Source organism: Drosophila rhopaloa, unplaced genomic scaffold, assembly GCF_018152115.1.
Source record: "Drosophila rhopaloa isolate 14029-0021.01 unplaced genomic scaffold, ASM1815211v1 contig_163, whole genome shotgun sequence".
NCBI classification, from domain to species: Eukaryota; Metazoa; Arthropoda; class Insecta; order Diptera; family Drosophilidae; genus Drosophila; species Drosophila rhopaloa.
This window is the reverse complement of record NW_025335043.1, coordinates 3264167-3279859: the sequence shown is the minus strand read 5'-3', so window position 1 is coordinate 3279859 and position 15693 is coordinate 3264167. Positions and strand designations below refer to the sequence as shown.

The following is a 15693-nucleotide window of genomic DNA, read 5'->3' as shown; positions in this document are numbered from 1 at the left end:
TAAAAATATTATTAGCCTTGAAACCAACCCCATACTGCCGATGGGCCTTTAAAAAATTAAAATTTAATGCTAGATTTCAATTTAAACACATGGTTTCATAGAAGCTTTCAGCAGATAAGAGAATAGCCGTACTCAGCATTGAATGGGGGCTTGTAGACTATGCTCTATATATAGATATGACGATGGACAGTCTAACCAGAAAGAGGACGCGAATTTTCGGTATCAAGGGTTATCAAGACAGATTACTTCCGCCAATTTTCTATTTGCTAACAATAAAAACAAAACATCCAAATAAATGGTCTGGGAAGTGTACAACATTAAATGTATAACGCGTTCACCAGGCACGAAAAGAGAACACATAGGCCAAGTAAATGAGTCGGGGGCAGGGACACACTTGAAATGTATCCAAGAGATACAATTGCGTATCTTTATATGCTAATAAATGCCAGCACATTTCCCTAAAATGGGTCAAAAGAGTCCCCCATCCGTTGGCGAAGAATATGATGTTGTAATGCCCCCAGAAACTCATTTGTCGAAGGGGACGTCAGCGGTACCCCTTCCATTGCCAGGCGACCAAGTGATCGATTGACACGATCAAAGCGCTGATACGTAATGGAATAGACACTCGAATGAATGGCACTGGCGACGAGCTCCAAGCTCGGAGCTCTAAGTGCCCTGATCCGCCTCACAGATACCAAACGCGCACTCTGCGCTGGTGTGGATCCTACATAAATATTCATGCTGTCGCTGGCTAAATGCAAATGTATTGGAAATTACTCGCCTTCAATGAATCTAAGTTCTGCTTAAGCTCTAGAGTTTTCATGCTCGGGCGGTCCAGTGTTATTCGCAATCCAGCAGTTGTCGCGATCGGAAGCAAATCGGAAAATCTCCCTTGGGATCCTAAAACACACAGGCGAAGATGTATGTGTCTAACAAATTACACTTCGAGCAAGGACACATCAAAATAATTTCTCTGAAACATGTGGATAAAGGATCAAAGAATAATTAAAGCATAACAAAATCGGGTCAAGGCAAAGCCAATCCTTATAACAACTTTGAACTACGTGATAGATTATAATTTGTTTTATATATTTATTAAAGAAAAATGTGTTGCTACCGGAAAGTTATGTGCTGTGAACGTTAAAAAAATGATATAATTATATTTATATGTGTTTAAAAGAAATTCATTACAAAATAATATGTGGATATTTAAATAAATTAACTAGGAATGCTTCTTCGTAAAATACAATCAAGCATAACACAAAACAAAAATATTTTTTTAATTAAATCCAAAATATTGCAAATTAAAATTAAAATAAATAAAATATCCTTTTTAAATACAAAGTTATAAATATAAATATAAATATAAATGTATCAGTTTGGGGGATTACATCACTCTGTAAATTAAATTATACTCAATAAAAGGAAAAATGATAATTTCAGAAAGTAAAAGACGGCTGAAATATAGTCAGGACAACCCACTTGTTAAGTAAAGTCCTAAGGACAACTGTGTAAATTTCCGAAATGAAACAATACAATTAATCAGTTGGAGCGATTACCTCATACCCAAAAAAATTTAATTTAAGATCGATTGCTTTATTTTGGCATCTAACAGCATCGTGCGTGCTCATTTAAAAGAAATGTGATAACCCCAGAAAGTGCCGGGCACAAATCAGAGAGAAGGAGTAACTAATAATAACACGCACGTATATAATGTGTTGATAATACAATTTAATTTCATCTTACAGTTTGCTGGTTGTGTTGCGACGACGTCGACGCATTCCAATTGGATTCAGAAAATAATTTATTGAAATGTTGCCCTTTCGCTTGGGCCTGCTACTTGGCGCCGTGCTTCTCGTGGCAAGCGCAAATGGAGCTGCCCTCGTAAGTGTTTGAATCGTTAATGAATCCCTAGATTTTGTGCCTGTGTGGAACTAGAGTAGTTCAATGTAAATGAACTCGGTTCAAATAGTAGGCGATAAGACCTAATTTGACCAAGGTCAGTTATTCTAGCAGCATCAAATTGGGGACACTTGCAGACACATGTTGAATACGCCTGGTGATAAGGCTGACATTAGCATTGAATCTAAATGGTTTTAAATACTTTCAGGAAAAATCGCTCGCGAGTGAAGACGAGGTTTCTGGTCTAAACGACTTGCAGAGAGAAAAACGAAGTGGCAGAGGCTAGTAAGTGTTTAGCGAATATTTTGGGCTTTAAAAATAAGAACGTTCTTTCTTCCTCCCAGTTCAAGAGGTCAAACCCAGTCTCAGTACTTAAATTTCGGCAAACCCGAACAGGACGGAAAGGCCGAAGCGGAGGCCACCGAAAGTGGGTCTCGCTCAACTGTCTGTAAGACCTGTACAAAAAGAATCCCATAACATCCTTATTGACTGATTCAAAACCCTTTCAGCTGGCACCCACGGAATGGGCCAGGCCCAGAGTCAGTTCTCATCGGGAGACTGCAATGGATGTTCCGGCTACCAAACGGATTACCCCTCTTCCGGCAGAATTCTAGATGCTAGTGGAGCTGGTGGAGTCGGAAGACCCGGTTCTATTATAAGCTTACCCGGTGCAGGTGAGATCTGAACCAAAATAGGTGTATCTTCTGTTTATAAAGTTGTCATACTAATTTCAATACAGGTGTGGACGGTGGACTGGGTGGGCAGCCAGGATTTGGCGGTCAGCCAGGAATCGGAGGGCAGTCAGGAATCGGTGGACAGCCAGGAATCGGAGTACAGCCCGGAAGTGGCACACAACAGGGTATTGGAGGTTACTCACCCGGATATGGTACTCCTGGCTCTGGTAGTCAATTTGATAGCGGAAGACAACCAGCAACTGGGGCACCTGGAACTGGTGGAACACAACCTGGATTTGGTGCACGCGAACAGCCAGCATACGGAGCTCAGCCAGGGGTTGGAGTAAGCCAGACAGGAATTAGTGGAGCTCAGCCTGGATACGGAACTCAGCCGGGAGTTGCAGACCAGACAGGAATAAGAGGCGGTCAGCTTGGAGTCGGCGGACCACAAGGGGTAGAAGGTGTACGTCCTGGGGAATCAGGACTCGGCGGCGGACAGCAACAGCCCGGATATGGTACTCAACCAGGAACTGACGGACAAACTGGAGTCGGTAGTCAGCCAGGAGTCGTCGGACAACCAGGATACGGAAGTCAAGCAGGATCAGGCGGTTTCCCTGGATCTGGAGCACAGCCAGGAGCTGGGGGACAATCTGGAGTCGGACAACCCGGACTTGGACCTCAGCCAGGAGTGGGAGGACAAACTGGACTCGGAACTCAGCCAGGTCAACCAGGATTCGGAACTCAAGCTGGAACAGGCAGCTTGCCCGGATATGGAACCCAGCCCGGACTTGGAGGATCACCCGGATATGGCGCTCAGCCAGGAAGTAGTGGAGTCCAAACCGGATACGGAACTCAGCCGGGAGTTGGCCAACAATACGGAAGCCAGGGAGCAGTTGGTGGAACTGGAGTTGGTGGCCAGGCGGGAACTGGAGGATCCCCCGGATATGGAACCCAACAGATCGGAGTCGGGCAACCTGCATACGGAGGTCAACCCGGACAAACAGGAGATGGCCGGCAACCTGGTTACGGAACTCAAAGTGGAATCGGTTTGCCCGGTTATGGAACTCAGCCAGGAGCTGGCACGCAGACTGGAGGCGCTGGCGGACAAATTGGATACGGAACCCAGCCCGGTTATGGCGCACAGCCGGGAAGTGCTGGGACCCAGACCGGATACGGAAGTCAACCGGGAGATCGAGTCGGACAACCCGGATATGGAAGCCAGGCCGAAATTGGTGGAAGTCAACCCGGAATTGGTGGAGTTCAACCCGGATATGGAGTTGATAGTCAGACAGTCGGAGTTGGGCAGCCTGGAACACGTCCTGGATTTACTGGAGAATCATTAACCAGTGGCGGACAGCCGAAATATGGTAGCCAACCAATGCTAAGCGGATCGCCTGGGTATTTAACTCAACCTGGATTTACTGGGCAGATAGGAGGTCAACCAGGTATTGGTGGATCTCAGGACGGATATGGAACTCAAGTTGGAGGCACACAGCCAGGAGTTGGAGGTAGGCAACCAGGAATTGGTGGATCTCAACCTGGATATGGTGGACAGACAGGAGTTGGAGGAAGCCAACCAGGAATAGGAGGAGCACAGCCCGGATATGGAACTCAACCTGGATATGGAACTCAACCTGGATATGGAGGTAGTCAACCAGGAATTGGTGGATCTCAACCTGGTTATGGAACTCAACCTGGAGTTGGAGGCATACAGCCAGGAATTGGAGGAAGCCAACCAGGAATTGGTGGAACTCAACCTGGATATGGAGCTCAACCTGGTTATGGAACTCAACCTGGATATGGAACTCAACCTGGTCTTGGTGGACAGACAGGAATAGCGGGAGCACAGACTGGATATGGAACTCAACCTGGATATGGAAATCAACCAGGTGTTGGAGGTAGCCAACCAGGAATTGGTGGATCTCAACCTGGTTATGGCACTCCTGGACAAGCAGGAATTGGTGGAACTCAACCTGGATATGGAGCTCAACCTGGATATGGAACTCAACCTGGATATGGAACTCAACCTGGAATTGCGGGTAGCCAACCAGGAATTGGTGGATCTCAACCTGGAGTTGGAGGAATACAGCCAGGAGTTGGAGGAGGACAACCAAGAATTGATGGAACTCAACCTGGTTATGGAACTCAACCAGGAATAGGCGGAGCACAGCCCGGATATGGAACTCAACCTGGATATGGAACTCAATCTGGAGTTGGAGGCACACAGCCAGGAGCTGGAGGAAGACAACCAGGAATCGGTGGAACGCACGCTGGATATGGAACTCAACCTGGAGTTGGTGGACAGACAGGAGTTGCAGGAAGCCAACCAGGAGCAGGAGGAGCACAGCCCGGATATGGAACTCAACCTGGAGTTGGAGGCACACAGCCTGGAGTTGGAGGTAGTCAACCAGGAATTGGTGCATCTCAGCCTGGGTATGGAACTCTGCCTGGATATGGAACTCAACCTGGAGTTGGAGGCACACAGCCTGGAGTTGCAGGTAGCCAACCAGGAATTGGTGGATCTCAACCTGGGTATGGAACTCAACCTGGATATGGAACTCAACCTGGAGTTGGAGGAACCCAACCAGGAATTGGTGGGTTTCAACCGGGATATGGAACTCAACCTGGAGTTGGAGGCATACAGCAAGGAATTGGAGGAGGACAACCAGGAATTGGTGGAACTCAACCTGGATATGGAACTCAACCAGGAGTTGGAGGAGGTCAACCAGGAATTGGTGGGTCTCAACCGGGATATGGAACTCAACCTGGAGTACAGCAAGGAATTAGAGAAGGACAACCAGGAATTGGTGGAACTCAACCTGGATATGGAACTCAACCTGGAGTTGGAGGAAGACAACCAGGAATTGGTGGGTCTCAACCGGGATATGGAACTCAACCTGGAGTACAGCAAGGAATTAGAGAAGGACAACCAGGAATTGGTGGAACTCAACCTGGAGTTGGAGGAAGACAACCAGGAATTGGTGGGTCTCAACCGGGATATGGTACTCAACCTGGAGTACAGCAAGGAATTAGAGAAGGACAACCAGGAATTGGTGGAACTCAACCTGGAGTTGGAGGAAGACAACCAGGAATTGGTGGGTCTCAACCGGGATATGGAACTCAACCGGGAGTTGGAGGCATACAGCAAGGAATTGGAGGAGGACAACCAGGAATTGGTGGAACTAAACCTGGATATGGAGGAACCCAACCAGGAATTGGTGGGTCTCAAACGGGATATGGAACTCAACCTGGAGTTGGAGGCATACAGCATGGAATTGGAGGAGGACAACCAGGAATTGGTGGAACTCAACCTGGTTATGGAACTCAACCTGGAGTTGGAGGAGGCCAACCAGGAATTGGTGGGTCTCAACCGGGATATGGAGCTCAACCGGGATATGGAACTCAACCGGGAGTTGGAACTCAACCGGGAGTTGGAACTCAACCGGGAGTTGGAGGCATACAGCAAGGAATTGGAGGAGGACAACCAGGAATTGGTGGAACTCAACCTGGATATGGAACTCAACCTGGATATGGAAGTCAACCTGGAGTTGGAGGAAGCCAACCAGGAATTGGCGGAGCACAAACTCAACCCGGATACGGAACTGTGCCCGGATACGGTGGACAGACGGGAGTTGGAGTCGGGCAATCTGGACAGACAGGTGTTGGTGTCGGACAACCCGGCTACGGAATTCAAACTGGAGTTGGCGGAACGGGAGGACGCTATACAGCTGGCACTGGAGTTTCTCCTGGAGTTGGTGGTGTTGGAAGCGCTGGTGGAGATGGTAAGAAGCTACGCCGGCTTAAGGGTCATGCACAAACTAATTTTAATCTGTTCCAGGCGTTCCCGCTGCTGCAGGGACCGGTGGAGCTGACGACGCCTTCTCCCAGGCTGAGTCTTCTATTGGCGACGGACAAGCCTCGGCAAGTGCTCAGGGCAAGAAGAACGGAGGCACGGCCAAGACCCAGGTGTCTGGAACCTATAGTGCGGGCGGAACATTCAGCGCCAGTGCGATGACCTCGGATGCGGATCGCGCAGCTAGCGCTCAGGTGACCGGAACAGCCGATGGCGCCGTGAGCCAGGCCCAGGGATCAGGGGGTCCTGCCCAGTCACAGGCTCAGGTGCAATCGGCTAAGGACGGCGGCACTAAGGCCTCCTCACAGAGCGGTGGCATCGTCCAACAGAGCCAGAGCGAGGTCCATGCCAATGACAAGGGCGGACTGGCGGACGCCCAGTCGAGCGGGCCTGGACAGACCTCGTCCCAAGCACAGATCGGTTTCCGTCCCGGCCAGGAAGCTAATCCGCCAACGTCCAATAACGGCGGTCAGGCCTCGTCCTCATCAGGCGCCCACTCTAGTCAGAGTAGTTCGCAAATTCACGGAACTTCCAGGTAGAAGAAGTAGTATGATTAACGGCCAAAAGGGATCTTATAAAAAGTGTTTTGATTTTAGCTTTGGCGTTTCGTACCAAGGTGCTGCACAATCCGCTTCGGGAACCAAGGAGGAGGTGGCAAGTTACAGGGACAAAAATCGCGAACTCTTCAACACCATCAGTCAGTTCGGCAATAATGGCAATGCGTAAGTAACTCAGAAAGAAAGTGAATATTTCGCTCATATTATATCCATTTATATTATTAAAACTTTAAAAGCATTTCGAAGTTTTTTGGCGCTAAAGCTTTTCATTTCACATTCACTTTTCGAAACTTTTGTTCTTCATGGTTTTTGACATTTTTAATTTAGTCTATTCTATGTTATAAATCTGTCACTATTTAAGTAAATTTTCAGTTTTTTGAACAGAGGAGAATGGAGATTGATTATTTGTAAAGTATTAAAGTTTTTATTGTTGTAATTTGTAAACGAATAAATTTATTAAACAACGAAAGTCTTACTTATTTCGTATGGGAAGATATTTTCTTGTAAGTTTTAAGGTTTATCGATTTGAAGAAGGAATAAATAAATAAATCTTTCGCCTTTTTAATATTTGTAATGCAAAATAATTTTCAATTAAAAATATCTATACATGTATGCTATTTTGGGAAACACGACTTATAATTTGTTGTTCTTTTTTCACCTTCCAGAGTTACTGATCGTACTGATGCTGTCTATAGTGGACCTGCCCTCACTGATGACTCCGAGAGGCAGCCTGAATTGCAGCTGAAGTCGACCAAGCCCAAAGAAGAATCTGACAAGCCAGAAAGGAAACCAGACCAGCAGGAGCCCGCTCAGTACGACGATGACGATGAAGCGGATCCGGATGAATACGATGATGATGAGTATTACAACGAGAAGCCAATCAAGCTGGAGGAAAGCCCCAAATCAGTGAGCAGTGTTAAGCAACCAGAGCCAACTCCAGAGCCCAAGGTCTACATACAGACTACGCAGAAGGCGGTGGTTCTACCGGTGGTGGTGCAAAAGCAGAACAGCAAGGCTATCAATTCTGAGCCCTCAACCACCGAGGTCATTCCACCAGGATTCCGAGGCACCGTCAATGTGCAAAAGAAGTTCCACACCAAGGCCTTGGAGCTGCCCAGTCCCAAGAGGGTGGAGATTTCAGCAGACACAGCTGAAGAGGGCCCCATTCGCGGTGACAAGCCCATCGCACGGGCTCCAGACAGCTATGTCACCGTCACCAAGTCGGTGACTGGCAGCATGGACAACAGCAAGAACCCGCCGCAGGAGAACAAGAACTTCCAGTCCACATATTTTACCAAAACCTCGACATGCGGCTACTTCACCTTCTCCTGCAACATTGTTTACGGTGCGAACGGCAGGAGCAAAATCTGCCATAAGAAGACACCCACCAACGGCAAATGCTAGGGGATCATATACCACATCCCCTTACCCATCCATATTATAGTAGATCAGTTCCAAAGGGGCTCAATTATAGAACAGCTTAGCCAACCGCCATATACAAATACCTATTTGAGTTCTGATGCAGCTTGGTCTTCAGCATTTAAGTGTTTTTTGCAAATAATTTTAGAGTTTTACTGCCATTTCTTAAATATTTTGTACGTTTTGCAACTGTAATTAATATTTAACAACAAACCACAAAAAATAAAGTCATTTGCTTGATTTATTTTACCGAACTAAGGGAAAATTAAACACAAATTTTGTCGCAAGTGAGTAGATGGGAGTTCCAAAAGAGATATTGCGGGCAGCTCATCACAAAGGGCAGAAAATCGCACATGATGAAGCGGGTGCAGTCGCCTGGGTAAACTATCCTCTGTCCCAACTTTTTGTCACATACCTCCATAAGATTGTGGGATTCTTGGACCGCCACGGGACTTGGCTTTGAGTCGTTGTGAAAGCTGCCACTCCAATTTGGTACCGGAGAAGTGAAATAACATCCAGCAGGCGCCTGCAATTTGCATTGGTTCAATTCCGAGTTCCAATAAAATTCCGGAGGACAGCTCAGCAAGCGAGTCTCATAGAATCGATTACAGTCATTGGGAATGGGTTGCCTAATCACATTTTGAGACATAGACTGACCAAAGTACATCACACTTAGAGAAATAGTCAGCCAAAGTTGGAATTCCACTATTAAAAATGTGAGATTATTAGAGCGAAATTAAACAAATCACTGTACCCATACTTTTATTTGCTTCGAGCACAGATTCTTCAGTTCGTCTGAGACTCAGACACCGATCGTTGCGGTGCTTATATATCATTGATAATCAAATAGACATTATTGACAAAAAGATATCGTGTCTTCAGTGGAATTTAACTTAAAAACTTTTTATCTTATCTGTCCTTGAAACGATCAGCTTGCCCGGTTAAGTGGAAGAGTCAATAATGGACAATAATGATTGATTATAAAACAATAGCTTGCCAATTAAAAAAAGATGCTATTCAAAATACCCAACACTTTATGGATGATTCTAAATGGTAATTTCCATATGTGGAAAAAATATTTCTGCTGTTACCTTTAAAAATATATATAAGAAAAAGCATTTTAAAGAAAAGCCGGTCAACCATAGATATTAAGAATTTAAAAGAATAGAATTTTAGCCGTGTGCTTACATTGTTAATCTTAAATTCCTAGGAGTGCTTTCAGAAGAGCAGTCTTTACTTTGTGCAAGAAAAAATGCCTTATGATAAATAAAAGTTAAACACTTCAACTTGATAACGATTGCCAGCATATTGTAAGTATAAAAGGGCTTGCGCTAACCAAGCACAACATTCACTTTCTCAGTGCGCTTTCACTGGATTAAATCAGAAGTAAGAAAAATACTTTAAAGCATTACAACTTGAAACCATTATTAAATTCCTTTTTTTAGTGCGGCAAGGACCTACATTTTTGTGTCTAGTTTTAGTGGCTTACTTGTCCGGAGTTAATAGCCAGGTGCTTAATAATGGAATAGTAAGTGCTTCATTCGCTCCAAATGAATATAATATAAGAAGTTTCTATGTAGGCCATTATTACCCAATCTTCTAAGCCGATTGACCACTGCCCACCGTACGACGATCCCAACCATCCTGTAATGTTGCCGTACCCCAACGACTGTCGCAAGTATTTTGCGTGCCAGAAAGGACAGGCCTTCGAGCACCAGTGTCCTGAAAATTTGTACTGGAGCCAAATGACCTACCGCTGTGACTACAGGGAGTACTCCAACTGCAAATCAGAGGAACCACCAAAGCCCAGCAATGAGGTTAAATACAGTCCATTTCCCGGAGACTGTAGTAGATTCTATGAGACACGTATCCTTCGTTGTGAGCAGGACTATCAGTGGAGTGCCCTATATCAGCGATGCGTAGCCCCACAGTATTCTAGTTGTCAGGACTTTTCGGCTCCATTTCCTCCTTCGATCTCCTTGCCACCCTTCGATACCATACCTACTGCACCTACTCCACCATCTGCATCCTGGACTCCCACTGAAACAGAATTCCTACCAATAGATTCCCAATCCTTGTGCAAAAACAGTGTTTCCAATGCGTACATTCCGTATCCCGAAGACTGCCACAAGTTTATTCATTGCGGACCAACGGCCACCGTCCTTACATGTCCAGGCAACTTGTATTGGAATCCCAGTCAGCTTTCGTGCAGCACATCTAACGCTGATTGCCAGTATCCCCAGTGAATAAGAAAACTTGAAATAGCATTTTAATATTTGTGTATTAAAGCTTACAATTCAGATAATTTTCATTAAAAATCTGTAACAAAACTTGCAATTGTTTTTAAAGACTGCCAAATTGACAGGATGAATTCTTCCGAATCAGTTTTAACCACTAATTTAGCCGGAAAAAGACGCAAGCCATTCGGGGTGCAACCGGCCAGCTCAGCTTCCATACAGGTCAAATCAGAAGGACTAAACTCTTCGCCATCTGGACAAGCATATCCAACTGGGATGGGATCCTGACAGATTATGTACTTGCTACAATTTGCGGGATAAGGGACCACTGATCCTTCGACTTTATCCGCACAAAAGCTGTCCGTGGAAGGTAACGTGGTTGTTTTGATAGGAGCTGCAGTAGTTGGAGCTGCAGTAGTTGGAGCTGCTGTAGTTGTGGCTGGGATGGAACAATTGGCATACCACGGAGCCATACATCGCTCCAAAGTGGCGCTGAATTCCTGTCCTTCGTGGCAGTCAAAAACGATGGGCTTCGGTCGAACGCATTGGATGAATTTGGTGCAATCATCCGGATAGGGAACAAGTTTTCCCACAGGAGCTCCTTCGCAAGGATCTATTTCAGTACCTGGAGTACTTGGGATAATCACCGTTGTCGAGCTCTCGGTGGACTCTGTTACTAAAGTGGTGGAAGTGTTAATCTCCCGACAGGCTTCCGGTGAAACATCAAAGCCACATTTCCCAGTTACGGGATCGAAGAACTCTTCACTGCTACATACACCCATCATGTAAGAGGAGTCGTCAACGCATCGTATAAACCATTGACAATTTTCTTGGAATGGTAAATTATTGCCAGCATTATTAAAACATATCGAAGAAGCTGGGTTCGGAGTCGTAAGGCCGGGCGATGGAGTTGTGGTATCTTCCTTGGGACACTCGCTTACTTCCCATTCGACGCATTTCTGAAGAGCCTCGTTGAAAAACAGTCTTTCCGGACAGTAAAATGCTATAGGAACAGGACTAGCACACGCTATGTATTTACTACAGTCCTCAGGATACGTTGCATAGTATCCTTCATTTTTTCCAGAACAGATATTTGAAATATCCGAAGGGGCAGTAGTTGTTTCCTCTGGATAATTGGTAGATGAAGTGGTAGACAATGTAAAGGAAGGTGTTGTGATTGGCGAGGTGTTTTGACTTGACGAGGACTCGGTGGAAACTTTACTTTCAGTACATGCTGTTGGTGGTACCTCGGGTCCACAAATTCCCGTCTGCGGATCGTACCAGGCATTGTAGATGCAATTGGCCACCGTGGACTCCCCGTTTCCCATGCACAGAATATATTGCTGGCAGTTCGTCACCAAGGGATAAGAGGCCCCCAGCTCCTGATCGGCACAAGGATCACTCGAACCCGGTGTTGTGGCAACGGTCGTGGCAGATGTGGTTGTTGCGATGCAAGCGGTGGGCGATACATCTGGTCCACAATCTCCCGAGCTTGGATCAAACCAGGCATTAGTTGGACATTTGGCTGTCGTAGATTGACCTCCACCCAGGCAAAGAAGATATGACTGGCAGTTTGATTGCAACGGAAAGCTGGCTCCCAGTTCCTGATCTGCACACGGATTCTTCTCATTGGCTTCCGTAGATGTCGGGGCAACTGTTGTTGCAGGTGAAGTAATAATAATGGGCGTAGTGGTAGCCACGAAATCTCGGCAAGCTTCCGGTGAAATATCGGGACCACAGTTACCGGTGTTCGGATTAAACCAATTGTTCACGGGACAGGGGAGAATTATATAGGAATCGTTGCCCCAGCAGTAATAGTATTGCTGGCAATTGGTTGTATCCGGAAAGGAGGTTCCAAGCTTTTGGCCCTCGCACTTCGTGAAGGACTCAACAGTAGTAGCTGTGGTTTCCAACGGATGTTGGGTAGTACGGTCACCGTAGCACCATACATTATCCTTATAATCACAAATTTCCAGATCCGGATTAAAAAGCATTTCCCCGGGACACTCATACACTTCAGTTTTCTGATTTACGCACACGTAGAACTCATTACAATTATCAGCAGAGGGCAAAATGGTGTTATTTCTAATGCCTTCACAACGGTTTTCCAGTGGTAATTCGGTAGATGGAGGTATTGGATATGGCAACGATTCGCAGTCGACAGCTTCAGGTGTATCGCAAATCTGCAGGGGACTATTGAAGAGTTTACTACCTGGGCAGTACTCCAAGTCAGCGCATGAATCATTACACGATATATACGCACTGCAGTTATAGGGGTATTTATAAAAACCATTCGATAGAGATAGACAGAATGTGGAATCTATTTCTAAGGAAGTCAAACACTCTTTTGATTCTGATACTGATAATTCCGTCTTCATATCAATAGCATTCCAACCATTAAAATGTGACTCTTGGCTACCGTCACATATAGTTTTTGTCAAGAACAAAAAAAAAAACGGGATATATGCCAACTCTAAAAATAGATAAATGGAAAATTAATTCACTGACTCTTATTATTCTCAACTTGTCTTAAACGATGTAGAAATATTTCCTTTATAAGACATTACCTTTCATTGCGAATTTTTATATATTTTTGAATGAACTTTAAAGCTCTTCTAATTCAGTTACTGTTCGTTTGTTTAATATAATTTAACACGTTAATTACTTCAAAAATATATTGTTTGCGGTAATCTTTGGATGTTTATATCCCCACGTCTTGCAATTAACTGAAATGGGATTGACTTTTTGGCAATTTCTAGGCAATAATAACTGATTGACGCCTGCCAACGAAATCAACGTTAGACCTTTTTTTACTGATAATGACTAATAATATTGATAACATTCTATTGGAAACTTTGAGAAAACAAGTACTGACATTTTGGTCAAGGAAATAGACAAAAGCTTATTAATAATGACCGATGATAAACATCTTTCCACTCCTGTTTTCGTTTCAATTAATTTCAGTGAGATACGACAAAAACTAGAGACTCTTTATTCGTCTGCAAAAAAAGACCTCGTTATTGTTAGATATTCCTTACCTACTTTTAGGCTAAGTTAGATAATGTTATGTTTTATCGGTTATCGGTTAGCATCGGTTAATGATATAAGTCATATCACAAATAAATTAAGTAACTCTTGCTTTTCGTAAGTTTGATAATAAAAGTGTTAATCGACTTAATATTTTTTTCGAGTCTGAATAAAGTATAGATACGAAAATGGAAACAAATTTTAAATATTAATTACATTCTTCTATAAAATTAGTCCGCAAATAAGGAATGCATTTTATTGTTAATTTTTCCACCCAAAATTGTGGTTATTAACCTGGGCCGACGTACATACGTAATTGTCTAGCTTTTATTCAGGCGTAACATATGTTTTATATGAACACTTATCAATTCTCAGTATGAAAATCTAGATAGTACTGGTAGTCGGGCATCTATCTGAAATGAACGACACAATCAATGTTAACACTTTACACATTGGCAAATCATGCAAATTTGGCATAGATGATATTCTATATAAACGCAGTTTAATGAGTGGAAAGTTTCAGTTCGATTGAACACTCGATAGCGACAGACAATATAAAATGGAGCTATTCGGACTGCTTTGGGGAATTTTTGTATTTCAAGAATGTGCACACGCTGTATTACAAGTATGTTGAAAAAAAAAACATTTACAAAAAGAAAAACTGACTATGTTTGATTTCAAAGAACGGATTCGCTTTCAAGACGTCCATATGCGAGGGTAAAAACGGCGAACTTTTGCCCATGTTTGGAACTTGCAAAGGATACTATGTGTGTGCAGATGGAAGTGCTGTGATCGGGACTTGCATAGGGAATACCTTGTTTAATCCATTAACTTTGCATTGCGAAGAGGCCGATAATGTGGATTGCATTTTCGATGGCAAGGTCAGTGCAAGTGAAGATGGGTCCGGTTCAGAAAGCGATGAGGACGACGAGGAAGTGATCTTTAAAACTGATCCTTCGCTTACTGTCAAACCAGTGAAAAAGAAACGGCCTACGGCCCAAGTCACAGGGCCTGCGGATTTATTAAATAGAATGTGTACTGGCAAGAAGGATGGCGTGATGCTCACGAAAAAGGGATCCTGTGGGGAATACTATGTTTGCATGGCCAAGAAACCCCATCTTCACTCATGTCCAGGTCGACAGCACTTTAGTCCAAGTCACCGAATTTGCATGAAGGCTTCAGAGGCCAAGTGTTTAGTTGGTCCACAGAAAACCAAACAATTAGACGAACCTGCCACAACAGGAGGAGTTTGTTCAGATGATAAACAAAACTCACTCGTAGCCCATCGATCGGATTGTGGCAAGTTCATGCTCTGCAGCAACATGATGTTCCTGGTGATGGATTGCCCCACGGGCCTGCATTTCAATACCGCTTCCTCACGATGCGACTATCCCAAGATTTCCAAGTGTCAGACCAAGCTAAAGGAGACCAAGATAAAGGAGACCAAGAGCAAAAGGAAATCAAAGTCGAAAAAGAATATTCACAAGGTCAAATCCCGTCCGTTGTAACTCTATTTTGCAAGACAATTTATAAAACTTGTAATTTTAATACTAACAAGAAAGGCAGCACGACGAAGTTTATATACCCTTTCAGCAGTTACAAAATAAATTTTTCGATTTTTCCTATGGCAGCTAATGATAAATTCGTCTGATTGTGTAAAAAATAACTGAAGAAATTCCGTTCATATTTAAAAACAACGAAGTTTTGTGGATTTGCATTTTATTTTCCTTTTTTATTTTTCGATTTTTTCCTATTATATATTTTAAATCGTTAAAAATACCGACTTCTAATATAATGACAAATCAATAAATATTCGGAGATTGTATTAAGGAAATCAATTTGCTTAGGACAAATAGCGGTGACACACAACTTACTACGAACCTGATTATACGGATAAAAGTCATTGCAAAAGCAAACCCTTGCTCTGGAATAATTTAATATGAAAAAAAAAATGTTTGTATGTGTCCATTAAATCGAGGAAAAATTTTAACATTGTTAAACAGTGCCAAAAAACAAAAAATTTA

The 15693-nt window shown here is 43.9% G+C and overlaps 5 protein-coding genes across 5 annotated transcripts; 3 read left to right on the top strand and 2 right to left on the bottom strand.

Annotated features, from left to right (window-relative positions):
* The first annotated feature begins 844 nt into the window (after window positions 1-844).
* Window positions 845-8659, top strand: LOC108052386 (collagen alpha-2(IV) chain). Its single transcript, XM_017134772.2, has 9 exons — window positions 845-921; window positions 1749-1884; window positions 2111-2187; window positions 2247-2350; window positions 2412-2576; window positions 2642-6358; window positions 6415-6964; window positions 7026-7151; window positions 7652-8659. Exons 2-9 carry the CDS (start codon window positions 1813-1815, stop codon window positions 8388-8390), a joined length of 5550 nt encoding a protein of 1849 aa, XP_016990261.2. The 5' UTR covers window positions 845-921; window positions 1749-1812; the 3' UTR covers window positions 8391-8659.
* An 11-nt stretch (window positions 8660-8670) lies between these two features.
* On the bottom strand, window positions 8671-9054 carry LOC108052385. The gene has a single exon (XM_017134771.1). It carries the CDS (start codon window positions 9052-9054, stop codon window positions 8671-8673), a length of 384 nt encoding a protein of 127 aa, XP_016990260.1.
* A 973-nt stretch (window positions 9055-10027) lies between these two features.
* LOC108052374 lies at window positions 10028-10651 on the top strand. The gene has a single exon (XM_017134759.1). It carries the CDS (start codon window positions 10055-10057, stop codon window positions 10649-10651), a length of 597 nt encoding a protein of 198 aa, XP_016990248.1. The 5' UTR covers window positions 10028-10054.
* A 65-nt stretch (window positions 10652-10716) lies between these two features.
* LOC108052375 (mucin-5AC) lies at window positions 10717-12636 on the bottom strand. Its single transcript, XM_017134760.2, has one exon. It carries the CDS (start codon window positions 12634-12636, stop codon window positions 10717-10719), a length of 1920 nt encoding a protein of 639 aa, XP_016990249.2.
* A 1575-nt stretch (window positions 12637-14211) lies between these two features.
* On the top strand, window positions 14212-15177 carry LOC108052376 (chondroitin proteoglycan 2). Its single transcript, XM_017134761.2, has 2 exons — window positions 14212-14294; window positions 14353-15177. The coding sequence occupies exons 1-2, from the start codon at window positions 14229-14231 to the stop codon at window positions 15175-15177; spliced, it is 891 nt and encodes a 296-aa protein (XP_016990250.2). The 5' UTR covers window positions 14212-14228.
* Window positions 15178-15693: the final 516 nt, after the last annotated feature.